At 39.7% G+C, this 14779-nt stretch overlaps 1 protein-coding gene across 1 annotated transcript in view; it reads left to right on the plus strand.

Annotated features, from left to right (window-relative positions):
• LOC144535923 (cytohesin-3-like) overlaps positions 1 to 14608 on the plus strand; it is a 35448-nt gene extending 20840 nt beyond the window's left edge. The window contains exons 8-13 of the mRNA XM_078278716.1: positions 1096 to 1244; positions 1627 to 1738; positions 6219 to 6295; positions 7889 to 7960; positions 8394 to 8548; positions 13049 to 14608. Coding sequence (XP_078134842.1) covers positions 1096 to 1244; positions 1627 to 1738; positions 6219 to 6295; positions 7889 to 7960; positions 8394 to 8548; positions 13049 to 13121 — 638 coding nt within the window. The 3' untranslated portion in view covers positions 13122 to 14608. The remainder of the gene's footprint in view (positions 1 to 1095; positions 1245 to 1626; positions 1739 to 6218; positions 6296 to 7888; positions 7961 to 8393; positions 8549 to 13048) is intronic.
• Positions 14609 to 14779: the final 171 nt, after the last annotated feature.

The raw sequence follows: 14779 nt of genomic DNA on the forward strand, positions 1-14779 counted from the left end.
TGTAGCATATCCAAATGCTTTTAAGTAAAATGTAATAATGTATTCTGGTTAAGCCACACACAAGGCTTTTTTGTGTGGACTTTTTACAGATATGGGATGTCTTACAGAAAGGTACAATTTAACAATCTCTGCAAAGGCAGGCATGCATGTTTGTGTGTGCGACAGTTGTTGTGGGTGCAGAGCAGAACAGCAGCTTAGATCAATGTGTGTAGCAGCAACTGAACACTCAGCCCATAAAAAAACATAAAATGATCAGGAATCTTTAATCACCAATAAAATGAGCTTCCCGTCTCTCAGAGTGCTTCATCGTGCTCATACATTTTTTGATTACCCTGACATTTCTCTTACAGTTAGCAGCACCTCTTGCTCTTGCCCCCGCATTACACACTGTGTGCAAAGCTCCTCTATTTTTTTTTATAGAGAATGTGTGTAAGTGGGTAGACAATAAGCTGTGCAGGACAGCCAGGACTAAAGTGTGTCAGTGAGGAGACAGACAGAGGGGAATGAATGATTCATTTACAGGCAGCCACTGGCCCGTGTGTGTCTGAACATTAACTCACAGTGGAGAGACTAAAACCCTGCTTACCCCGCTACATTTTATCTCACTTATACCTCTCTCTCCCTCTCTCAGACATGCACACACAAAATGATTTTTCTTAAAAACGTGGCTTCTCGAGTCTAAAAGTGATGCACTAGTAAAATAGTTTTTTCTGTGTCTGGCTTTCTCGTCCCTACAGGCCACAAAGAAAATTCATTCAAATGAATTACAAAGAAAATTTACATTTAGAAGAATTATGGCTTACAATCCTAATCCCCTTTGATATCTATAATAGCAATAAAAGAAGAAGGCTGTGTGTGTATGAAGAAATAGAAATTAACACAAAATATGACCATATGCTGATGACATCCTGTTATGTACTGAAACTTGAAAAATGTTAACACCACACATGCTTAAAAACAATTTGGTTGAATGTCTAATGTACAAGGTACATGTCCACCATAAAAAATTAAAAATAAAAGTAAAATAAAGACTTATTGGCTGTAATGATCTATTATGTATTTTGATGTATTTGATTCCCTTCCTGTTGCTCTCAGATACCTGCTACGTGCTGTCATTTGCTATCATCATGCTGAACACCAGCCTCCATAACCCCAACGTCAGAGACAAGCCCCCTGTGGAGCGCTTTATCTCCATGAACAGAGGCATCAACGAAGGAGGAGATCTGCCTGAGGAGCTTCTCAGGGTGAGGAGTGTGTGTGTGTGTGTGTGTGTGTGTGTGTGTGTGTGTGGGGGGGGGGCTTGTTTAACTATATTCGTGGGGCCCAAAAAACGGGAGTCCAGTGTACTTGTTGGGCCAAAATGCTGGCCCCACAAGTTTAAAGGGCTGTTTGAAGGTTAAGACTTGGTTGTAGGATTAGGTATATAATTAGGTTATGGTTAGGGTGATGGTAAGGGTTAAGGTTAGGCATTTAGTTGTGATGGTTAAGGTTAGGGTAAGGGGCTAGGGAATGCATTATGTCAGTGACGGGTCCCCACAAAGATAGTGCCACAAACCTGTGTGTGTGATGAGGCATTTCCGTTATTGTTCAGATTTTTGATTAATAGTTTTCCTCCCCTTTCTGCAGAACCTTTACGACAGCATCAAAAATGAGCCCTTCAAAATCCCAGAGGATGATGGGAATGATCTGACGCACACATTCTTCAACCCCGACAGAGAAGGCTGGCTCCTAAAGCTCGGTACGTGCATTTAGAGTCACAAAAGTAACCTTGGTTATGTTGATTTATCATTTGTCAGCAGAGCTTCGAACATCAGTTTGATGAGCAGTGCCCTTTATTTCCCTGGGCATGACTGTTGTTTGTGTGTAAGTTGTTTATGATGGGCTTTCAGGCGGCCACGTTGGAGGTCAACAGCTCTTGGGCAACAATGGTTTAAAAAATAGCTTATCACTTACTTAACTTAAGAATTTGTCAATTTCAGCCGAATTAAACATTAAGTCCCTGTTTGTCTTGGGATGCTACATGTTTACTAAAAGGAAATGTTTCAAGGTAAAGCAGATGTCATGAGCTGATGCTAACGCCATTTTATTTCTGTTCTCATTACTTGTTTTCTGCTGGTGATTCAGCCTGATGTTTTAGCCAGCTGCTTAACATCAGGATGTTAGCATTGTCATTGTGAGCATGTTAGCATGCCAATGTTAACATTTACTGACCGCTGTTGCCTAAGTATAGCCTCACAGTTCAGCTAGCATGGCTTTGCATCCACTATTAAGTATTAATAGTACTAGTAATAGTCAAATATTAAGCGAATGTAGGACACGTTCATTTTCCCAGTGTGGACACACAACATACACAGACCCCTGCTGGCTAATTAGCTAGCTTACAAAGTTGTTCATGTTAACAGAGCTGACTATTTTCAAGAAACAGGGGGTTTGCTAAAATATGGTAAACTTCTGCCTCACCAGACTTGGGAGGTTCGTAGCAACATTGAATTGCATTACAAAAACAAACTTAAGTTAGCTCATGATTTCTGCTCATGTAGCCTCATTTTTGCCCGAAAACTGTCCACCTTTATGATAGTGCTAGATAAGGTTGCTTAGGGATCTGTGACACAACTTCATCTCGTGACCTCTCCTCTTTGTTTGGTCTCGTATTTTTTGTCCTCTCCTTTCTCTCCTCTCACTTAAAGCATGCTCCTTTCTGTGAATACACGTTCAACTTCTCTTTCTCTCTGGCATTGTGATTTCTGTGCTTGTTATATCTTTCAATATCCTTCTGTGTTGTTTTTGTTCCTCACTCCCTTTCTCTAACCTTTCACCCTTTCACCTTTTGTTCTGTTCTCTCATTCTGTTCTGTGATGGCTGTTCCTTCTTAAATCTCTGTATTAGGAGGTAGGTAACGCTCCTTCGTCCATTTTCTCGGTTCATCACAGAGTGCCCTCACACTGGCATTGGCTGCCATTATCTCCTTAGCACACCGGGCCCCTGAACATGCTAGCCGCCTCATTTAATTGGCTTATTGTATCAAAGCTATTATTGGGCAGATAAGAACAGCGTTGTGAGGTGATGGGTTATATATTATTTCAAAGGCAAGGCGAGGTCAGTGATCTCTCTCATTCTGCATGGGGATTGGCTGCATTTCATCTTGTGGCTCTGGAGAAGGCTGGATGACGCAGAGGACCCGTCTCAGATGGTGCACACGCAAAGCACACATGTTTATCCCAAGAAGCCTTCGCATTAAAAGATAACTGTTGACATTAAACTACAGTGCCATTTGCCACATCCCATTTATTATTCTGGCTCTTTTTACAGAAATGTGCCATGATTACCGGATAAAGAAGGAAAATTCACATAGACATTAACAAATCATTAGTAATCGGGCAACTAAACTTATTTGGAAGCAAAAGTTGAGGTCAACATGACTTTATTTTACTCTGACCTACTACTGTAGTTGCGGTGCATGCAGTTTTACAATGCAGTGGACAATTATACTAAAGACTTATGGGTGCTTTCACCTTCAACTTCACTTTCATATTGGTCAAGACAACTGATTTAAATTGCACTTGTTTAAAGGAATATTTGGTGAAATGCTCTTATTTAGCATTTTTGCCTAGAGTTAAACGAGAGTTAAAAGATTGATACCGCTCTAATGTCTTGTTTGGTAAATATGAAGCTACTGCTAGTAACTGGAAACGGGGGAACGGCTAGCTGTGCTCTGTCCAAAGGTAACAATATGATGTGCTGCTTCCCCCTGTTTACAGTCTTTGTGCTATGCTATTTAATGCTAAGCTAACCAAGCTTCTGGCTGTAATGTTAGCATCATATTTAGCGTACAGGCATGAGAGTGGTATCAATCTTCTCAGCTGTGTCTTGGCAAGAAAGTGAAAAAAAGCGTACTACCTAAAATATCATACTTTTTCTTCCCAGCTGTGGAGTCGCACAATTTTATATGAGAACCTTTAAAACATTAGCAAGTCAACCAAACGACTAAATCAAATTCGTTGTAACAAACTGCTTCATGCTTTGGAATTTTTTTCTCAAAGTAACGCTAACATGCATTGCTCCAACATAAATAATTTTTTGCCTTTTCCACACACCCAGGGATCAGCTGAACAGGTCACCTCATGCTCTGCACCATTAGAGACAGCCCTGTGCGTCATACCGCTCTTGTGTAGCTATCTGCCAGAATGCTCAGCTTTAGTGAATGGGCTGCTTGAGTCTGCTACTGTGGGAATGCGTACCTACTGCTGTGTGGCTGGTCATGCAGTGAAATAAAGGAGACCCTTGCCTATTGTCATTCTTCTCCCTCTGTCTTACAGGTGTCAGTACCCCATGCTGCTGCTCCTCTTCCTCTCTTTTTTTCCTTTGCTCGCTATCCTACCAGCTGCACCTGCATCATTTTAGGTCCAATTTTCCCCATTAGTGAATTCCATGCTAATTTTAGATTCATCAGAAGAGTCCCTGCTTAATGAGGGAAAAATACTTTGTTTGTTTGAATGAAGCACTCTGCTGGCCTGTCAGGTTGTTCAATATGACATATTGCTGCACTGCTATGAGGCTGTGAAGCTCTATAAGCTGTCATTACACTACATTATTAACCAGGAGCCTGCTGCTATGCCTGAATCCATCAGCATCCTTTGTGTACAGCATGTCTTAAAATACAATTATTTAAACGTATATTTTGGAAGGCCTGCTATCTGCAGAGGGGTCACAAAACAGCACCTCTGTTGAGTTCAGCCAAGCTTGTATTCTGGGACAGAATAAAGAGACGAGTACGGATGCAATCACTTTTTCCTGTCCTCCACATTCATTTGAACTAAGGTGCAGGGAGATGTGATGTTAAAGCATTATAACCGGACTTGTCCCTGCCTGGCTTGTCTCAGCAAAGTGTTCAGCATGTAAACTGACAAACATATCATCTAATCAATATTTAGCTTAGATAAAAGACCAGTCAGTGTGCAGTATTGTGGCCGTTCTACATGTGAGGACTACAGATTCATCCAACAAATAAGCTTTTGAATAAATTACACTCATGGGGATTTTCTTTATCCTGTTCAATAATACAAATGATGGAAATTGAGTAATGCAAGACTTTAAACTCCCTTACACTTGTGCACAGATATTTGCACTCCCTCTGCAGAGTGTCCATAAACAAACAAGTGATTGATAAATCTGCATTAGAAACATGCAAACATGGGAGGTCCTGCAGCAGAAATCCAAAATAAATGTCAGGTTTGAGGATGAAATTAAACATATGGCTAAGTGGGATAAACGGCTCTCCAGGCTGCCATATGGTTGACTGTAGCAGAATAAAACTTTATTTTAAATCCTCATTATATTTTAATGAGTAAAATGCAGCAGATGCATCTGAAAGTAAACATTGCTCATAAATAATATACTATAGATGTTGGATTTTACTCTAGCTAGAGCAGTATAGAGTGAAAATCTGGGTCAAGTTAACATTACATATTGATTACATCAGTAACGGCTGCTTTGTGCTCATTCTGTGAAGTCAGCAAACACGTCATTATGGTGCACATACTGCAGACTGTACATTGACATCTGTCACATTATGTTTTTTGGATCACATAGGTAAATTGCATAACCGATGGTGTAATTAACAACAAATCCAATAATCCCAATTAATCTACTTTAATCTGACGATGGAAGCAGATGGAAAGATTGTGTCTCTTTATAAGGTGATATTCCTATATAATTCCTACATTCAGATGTGTAATTGGATAATAAAAAAAAAGCTCTTGTATTTATATGTTCCAAATGTAAACCTTCTCTGCTACAATCGTTACATTTTTCTGCCTGTTTTTTTTTTTTTTATTAAAATATCAGCGGAGACTTCTCTCAAGTCAAGCGCATTAAATCTATCACTCCCACTGGCAGACAAGTTGAGTGCACTCATGCTTTAGTTGTCACGTGTACAGTATGTGGTGTGAATATGTCTGGGTTTCTCCTGGAAGGTAACACTGTGTTGAACAGTTTTCACAAGCCTAGCAGAGCTCTTAGGTATCCATCTCTTGAGACTGGGAGGGGGTGTTGGAGGGAGTATCCATCCTCTGATTGAGCCTAATAATGCAGATAGCTGATGATCAGAACCAGATGTGGCACGTGGAGCTGAGGTCTCGGGCAGGTTAGCCTCTACATGCACAAACGCTGTCGCCTCTTCAGTTTGAACTCAAATATTTTGTTTTTTTTTCTCTCCGCAGGCGGCAGGGTGAAGACGTGGAAGAGACGGTGGTTCATTCTGACAGACAACTGCCTCTATTACTTTGAATACACAACAGTAAGTTTACACAAATATGTATCTTTTTGCAGATTGCCAACAGAAAAAAAAGATTGATCAGAGTGGATCTTGAAAGAATATTTGGACATTATAGAAAATTTGCTTATTTGCTTTTTTTGCCAAGAGAGATGAGAAGAGTGATACCACTCACAGATATGACTGGTATCAACCTTCTCATCATTACACTCTCTGTAAGAAAGCAAAATACACACACACACACACACACACACACACACACACACACACACACACACACACACACACACACACACACACACACACACACACACACACACAGTGCGTGTCACTATCTTTGTGGGGACCCGTCATTGACATAATGCATTCCCTAGCCCCTTACCCTAACCTTAACCATCACAACTAAATGCCTAACCTTAACCCTTATCCTAACCCTAACCACAACCTAATTCTAACCCTAATCATAAAACCAAGTCTTAACCCTCAAACAGCCCTTTAAACTTGTGGGGTCCAGCATTTTGGCCCCACAACGCTGTCCAGACCCCACAAGTATACTGGACTCCCGGTTTTTGCCCCCCCCACCACCACCACCACCACCACCACACACACACACACACACACACACACACACACACACACACACACACACACACACACACACACACACACACACACACACACACACATATATACACGTTACAGACCAAGGTCTTTGCCTTCCAGCTCTGCTCTTTAACAGATGCAGCCCCTTTAACCTAAATGAACCTCACTCCAGCAATTAACATGAGCATCATGGGAAACATCTGCAAAGTCTACGGTACACATCTGGCACTGCTAAGCCGCAAGCCAAGTGCCTCCCCCAACCCGCTGCCTGTCACCCCACGCTTCACCCCAACACCCACATCCCCATTTCTAAGTGTCCCCTCCCCCTTCCGAACCCAATCCACCAATCCCTCAGCACACACGCTGCAGCAGGGGTTCACACACTCAAAAAGGCACACACACAGCCAGCTGTGAGCAGCCGTCCCAGGGCATTTCCTCCCCTCTGCTGTGCCCCCTCATTAGTAGGAAGATGACAGGCAGGACACGAGGCTGTTCCTCAAGGTCCCCCCTCACATCTGGCCCCACAGACAAAAAAGCAGTCGCTAGAGGATAGAGGATGTAGGGAATGTAGGGAGTGTAGGGCTATATCTCCTATGGGTGCTGTCCCCTACGTGACCGGGATGAATAAAAACTTAAAGTGTGCTTTTATCACCACCTTTATTTTTACTTTGATGCTGTCAGGCTCAATATAATGTAGAGAGAATAGGTAAAAATACTTAACTTTGCTGCAGTGGAAATTAAAGGTGCTACATGTAGCATTAAAAAAAATGTCACTGCATCAAATTTGTGACGTTAGTATTTTATTTTTTTGAATTTGTAGCTGATACAAATCATACTTTGAATTTGCTTTCAATAATAAATGTGTAATTGTGAGTGTGTGGATATTGTCTGGGCTGGATCTTTTCTTCATTATATGTCATTGTGCCCTTATTACACACTGATTTTGTCCATAAGAGACATGCACTGAATGAGTGATATGTTGATGCTGAATGCTGTCTTTGTATGTGTTTCAAGGATAAAGAGCCACGTGGGATTATTCCTCTGGAGAACCTCAGTATCAGAGAGGTGGACGAGCCCAGAAAACCTGTAAGCAGCAACTCCAGACACTGTCTTGTCCTGCTGAATCTGTCTTTAGCTATTTTATTTTAAACCTATATTGTAAAAAGTGAGATTTCCATGTCTTTTAAAAAAAATTATAAACCAGGTCTAGGTGCTACTTAAGTACTGTGAAAGTATATAAAACGCTCAATCCACAGAGAAATGCACACAGTCTGTATTTATAAACGTTGTGAAGTCACAACTATACTATATATAGGTAAAAAGTGCTGCTACAGTGCTGTTACAGGCAAGAGCGCAGATGCGGAAGATCGGAAAATGCTGACCAATCGGAGCAGACTGGGCTTTTTTGGACAGGCGAAACAGGCGCTAAAACTGAAAGAGTTTCAGACAGAGGGTGAATACAGATTCAGACAGCCAGAATGAGAAAAATAATGTGTTTATCAATTGGTTGCCTCCCCAGAACTGCTTCGAGCTCTACAACCCCAACCACAAAGGTCAGGTCATCAAGGCCTGCAAGACAGAAGCGGACGGGCGCGTCGTCGAGGGCAACCACGTGGTTTACAGGATATCTGCCCCCACGCCGGAGGAGAAGGAAGAGTGGATCAAATCCATCAAGTAAGAAACGCTGTGTTAGTGTGGATCCATTTACACTGAGAGGGTACTTAGCCAAAGCAGGGCTGCTCTCATGTGGGACTTTCTCATGTTTGACCTTGACTGTAAAACACACACACACACACACACACACACACACACACACACACACTCACACACAGAGCTGTGAGCCTAATCATAAATGTGCAGACCAACACACACACACACACACACACACACACACACACACACACACACACACACACACACACACACAGGTGACCAAATGTGACTGTGTTTCTCATACTGCCACACAGATAACACGCTCTGATAGATAAGCTCACTTCTCTTTGATTAGCGCTCCGCAAGCACAGAAAGACACACACACACACACACACACACACACACACACACACACACACACACACACACACCCCTTCTCAGGCACTATGCATTGCTCAGTCTTAGAAGTGTTCTGGCAACACCTGATTTGTCATATCCAAAATTCTGCCTTGTTAAGGAACGAGAGAGGAGTTGCAGCAGTAAATTGGGCCCAGTGGGTAATTGATCAGCTTGCTGGTTATCATCCACTTAGCTGCAGCTTCACTGGCAAATATGATCAGTAAAACAGCAGAAATCATATTACACAATGCTTCCATGCTCTAATGATATTTAAAAAAGCACTTAGCATTGACATATGTGTATCCATTAAATGAAAGTAATGGTTTCTTTTGGCTAAGTTACTGGAAATCTTGTCCGAGTGAGGCAGCTTCATGTACAGTTAAAGTGATGGGTAAGAGGAGAGAGGTGGTCACTTTACTCTGTTTGGGACCACCAGATGACACGTGTGTACTTTACATTTCACACTCCTGTGGCAGGCCTCAGAGCTTTTAGTGCAAAAGCACAAGTGTGATCCAGAAGTGTTTTTTTTAGTGCAGTTGCACATCATAATGTAAAGTCTTTTCCGGTCACTGCTGAAACAATAAATATCACAAATTGAAGAGCTGTGCTGCCTCAAACACACTCTCACTTGACTCAGCTGCTGGGGCGGCAGACTGTCCTGTGGTCAACAGACACACACACACACACACACACACACACACACACACACACACACACACACACACACACACACACACAACCTGACTCATCTGCATGGCTGGAAATGGCTCTTGTGGTAACTGTTTTGTGAACACACACATATGTATAACACTGGCCTGTTGCTGGTAAGTCTGCGTGTGGGTTACTCAGCGTTATTCTTATCCTAAGTGTATGTTAGTGATGACACCTAGGGTGGGAAGCTTTGATTTTCCTATAGGGAACATGGAAGGGCCATGGAGCCACTTAAGATACTTGGCCAACACAAAATTTGTAATAAAAACGTCTAGTATAGTATGTCAAAAAAGTCAAAGTATAGTATGTTGAAAAAAGCCAAAAAAGTATTAGTATTGTATGTCGAAAAAGGTTAGAAAAAAGTCATAGTATAGTATGTTGAAAAAAGTCATAAAAGTCATAGTATAGTATGTCAAAAAAAAGTCATAGTATGTATGTATGTATTAGTATGTATTATTATGTATATAGTATGTATTGTATGTCGAAAAAATCATAAAAAAGTCATAGTATTGTATGTCGAAAAAATCATAAAAAAGTCATAGTATAGTATGTCGAAACAAAGATTTAAAAAAGTCAGAGTATAGTATGTCGAAAAAATCATTAAAAAATTATAGTATGTCATAAAAGTTATAAAAAAGTCATAGTATAGTATGTTGAAAAAATTCATAAAAATGTCATAGTAAAGTATGTCGATAAAAACGTCTAGTATAGTATGTAAAAAAAAGTCATAGTATGTCGATAAACATCATAAAAAGTCATAGTATAGTATGTCGATAAACATTAAAAAAAGTCATAGTATAGTATGTCGATAAACATTAAAAAGTCATAGTATAGTATGTCAATAAACATCATAAAAAGTCATAGTATGTCAATAAACATCATAAAAAGTCATAGTATAGTATATCAATAAACATCATAAAAAGTCATAGTATAGTATGTCGTGATGGGTAAAAGGAGAGAGGTGGTCACTTTACTCTGTTTGGGACCACCAGATGACACGTGTGTACTTTACATTTCACACTCCTGTGGCAGGCCTCAGAGCTTTTAGTGCAAAAGCACAAGTGTGATCCAGAAGTGTTTTTTTAGTGCAGTTGCACATCATAATGTAAAGTCTTTTCCGGTCACTGCTGAAACAATAAATATCACAAATTGGAGAGCTGTGCTGCCTCAAACACACTCTCACTTGACTCAGCTGCTGGGGCGGCAGACTGTCCTGTGGTCAACAGATACACACACACACACACACACACACACACACACACACACACACACACACACACACACACACACACACACACACCACCTGACTCATCTGCATGGCTGGAAATGGCTCTTGTGGTAACTGTTTTGTGAACACACACACACACACACACACACACACACACACACACACACACACACACACACACATATGTATAACACTGGCCTGTTGCTGGGAAGGCTGCGTGTGGGTTACTCAGCGTTATTCTTATCCTAAGTGTATGTTAGTGATGACACCTAGGGTGGGAAGCTTTGATTTTCCTATAGGGAACAGAGTATAGTATGTCGAAAAAAGTCATAGTCTAGTATGTCATAAAAAGTTATAAAAAGTCATAGTTTAGTATGTTGAAAAAAGTCATAAAAATGTCATAGTATAGTATGTCGATAAAAGTCATTATAGTATGTTGCAAAAAACGTCTAGTATAGTATGTCAAAAAAATCATAAAAAGTCATAGTATAGTACGTCGAAAAAAGTCATACTATAGTATGTCGAAACAAAGATTTAAAAAAGTCAGAGTATAGTATGTCGAAAAAATCATAATAAAATCATAGTATAGTATGTCATAAAAGTTATAAAAAAGTCATAGTATAGTATCTTGAAAAAAGTCATAAAAATGTCATAGTAAAGTATGTCGATAAAAACGTCTTGTATAGTATGTCAAAAAAAGTCATAGTATAGTATGTCGAAAAAATTATAAAAAAGTTTTAGTATAGTATGTCGAACTAATTATGAAAAGTCATAGTATAGTATGTCATAAAAAGTCATAGTACATTATGTCGAAAAAAGTCATAGTATAGTATAGTATGTCGGAAAGAAATATAATTTTAGCTCCTGATGGGAATCAAACTCCCAACCTTGAACACCCAAACCTGTCTTCTACAGACTAAGCAATACCAATTGTCATAGCATAGTATGTTGGAAAAAAATCATAAAAGGTCATAGTATAGTATGTCGAAAAAAAGTTACAGTATAATATGTCGAACAAATCATGAAAAAGTCATAGTATAGTATGTTATAAAAAGTTATAAAAAATTCATAGTATATCATGTCGAAAAAAGCCATAAAAATGTCCTGGTATAGTATGTTGAAAAAAGTCATAGTATAGCGTGTCGAAACAAATATTTAAGTAGTAAATATAAATAGTATAGTATGTCATAAGTTATAAAAAAGTCATAGTATAGTATGTCGACAAAAGTCATAAAAATGTCATAGTATGTCAAAAAAGTCACAGTATAGTATGTTGAAAAAAATCACAAAAAAAGTCATAGCATAGTATGTTGACAAAAGCCACAGTGTAGTACATTGAAAGAATCACAGAAAAGTCAGAATGTCGAAAAACGTCATAGTATAGTATGTCATAAAAAGTTATTAAAAAATCATAGTATTGTATGTCGGAAAAAGTAAAAAAAGTCATAGTGTAGTTCGTCGAAAAAAAGCCCTAAAAAGTCATAGTATTGTATGTCGAAAAAAGTCATAAAAACTTACAGCATAGTACGTCAAAGGAAGTCTAAAAGAACAAGCAAACTCCACGCAAAAGATGGTGGTGATGGTAGTAAAAAGTTGAATACAAGCACAAATGTCCTTACAGAGCTCAACATTTTGATAGTTGTATGTTTTTTGTAGTTAAAAGTATGCAGAAGTAGTAGGCGACCGAAAGTCGTACGGAAGAATGGGATAACAATACTGTGAATGTTGCTGAATCAGCATTCACACAATGAGATGTTGAGATATCAATAGCACAGCAAGGGGAGTTTGACTGAAGAGCGGGTTTCAGAGGTGTAACAAATCACTGTAAATGTCAGGTTTCTGTGTTGATTACTCGGAGAATCAAAGCCAACGGGTTTCTTTCTAGAGCCACCACAAAGCCGTATGGGTTTTTAAGTAAGATGCACTGGCTGATAGATACAAGACAGTATAAAGTCCAATTAGTACACTGAGAAATTACTGGACCTCATCCCAAACAATACTGGAATGTTCTAAACATCACAAATTGATCCTGTGTAACAATGTTTTTTCAACAGGTGTGACTCGTAATAAAAATACATATTGTTCATAATGTTGACAACAACATTGTCAGCGGATGTAGGATTTACATAAGCAGTGGAAAACTGTTGATCAGTGATCCGTTCTTTCCTCTCCTCTTTCCGCAGAGCAAGCATCAGCAGGGACCCTTTCTATGACATGCTGGCCACCAGGAAGCGGAGGATAGCCAATAAGAAATGATGTCCGTCCACCTTCAACCACACCTGCCTCGAACACCTTGTCTGTGACCAGCAGAGTCCTTGTGTGTGTGTGTGTATGTGTGTTTCGTAACGGGGAGCCATGAAGGGTCTCCTGGTTGTTCTTTTAGGGCTGGAGGACGAGCAGCAGGCACAGGTGGGAGTTTTTTCGGGACTGAAATGGATCAAGTTTATTTCTGCGTGAAGATTGTCTGCATCTGTTCTTGGTTGATGTGAAGGTTTTACATCCGGCACAGACTCTGAACACTTGCCATGTGCCGTTTGGGTGAGACCTTATGGGGGAAGAAGGAACTGTGTGCAAAATCTTATCATCCAAGCTGGATGATAAGAAATGGCCAATTCAATGAGGACTACAGCCATGACTGGAATCATGGGATATCTTTACAAAGTGTGGCGAGATTGCCCTCTGCTGGACACATAAGGAATCTAAGGGAGGATTTGAAACATGAATATCCTCCTCACATGGCATTCTTTTCATCTAGACTGCCTGGCTGCTTGGTTGTCTGCTGTCTGCCAACAAGACTCCCAGATGCCAGTAAACATTTTATTATCTTCTCCTCACATGTCCTTTGACAACTGCCAACAACGTTTTGTAGTATCCTGTAACTACAGAAAGCCTCAAGCTTAAAATCAGCTGGTCTGATTGTTAGCCCTCAAGTGACTGTATCTGTATATGCAAACACACTGATTTATTCTAGAAATAGTCTCATGTACTAACACTTACAGTACGTGCCCTTATTTCCTCTTTGAAGGCAAAGGAATTGATACAGCTCGAGGAATTATACTTCACGTGTATTGAGTGTAATGACCCCTTTTAAGTGGCCAGTTTTAAAAAGCTATATACATCCTATATTAAATCTGTAAACGGTCATATTATGTATTGAAAATCCACCTCTGTGTTCATTTCTTTTGTATTTATTTTCTTAATTTGTTTAACAAAAGAGGCAGTCCCCGATTTACATTATGCATGTATAGAATATATTGTACATACTGTTTTTGTTTCTTTCTTTGTTGTGTTTATGTAGCATGTAAATCATAATGGCCGTAGCCTATACCCGTTCACCTTTTTTTCTTTTTTAGTTAAACCTCTAACAGTTTACAATAGTGGAAGAGGGACTTTGTGCAGCTCTTTGCAGAGCAGTGGAACTTCCTCACACTGTGTTATTACTGAAGATCAGATAATACATGTTATATGAAAGGAAAAACTCACTGTGCTGAGTTGGACAAGAGAGTATAGGACACAAGCGGGTTCAAAACACCCTTGAAAATGAGATACTGGAATTTTCAAAACTCCAATGCTGACTGGAATCTGAGGACTGTCTTCCCAAACAGAGATCAAGACAACTTGCAGCCTAATCTTTCACTAGTAGATGGAGGTTTAAACAGAGCTTGATCTTAGTTTGGGGAAAACTGCTCATGAATACTTTGATGAAGGATTTTAAATAAAATGACATGCTGATCAGAAAACCAGTCCTTGTGTGCATGTGATTTCAGCGAAAAAGAGTTCAACTCGCTAAACTTAGGTCTTTGGTTATTTCAAACATGGAAACAGTGTTGTGACTAAAATATAGTCAGCTGAATCACTTTGCCAGTGGCTAGAAATGTGTGTGTATTTAACTAGACGTGAATACAGAAGAGTGC

The sequence above is a fragment of the Sander vitreus genome, chromosome 21 (assembly GCF_031162955.1).
Source record: "Sander vitreus isolate 19-12246 chromosome 21, sanVit1, whole genome shotgun sequence".
NCBI lineage: Eukaryota > Metazoa > Chordata > Actinopteri > Perciformes > Percidae > Sander > Sander vitreus.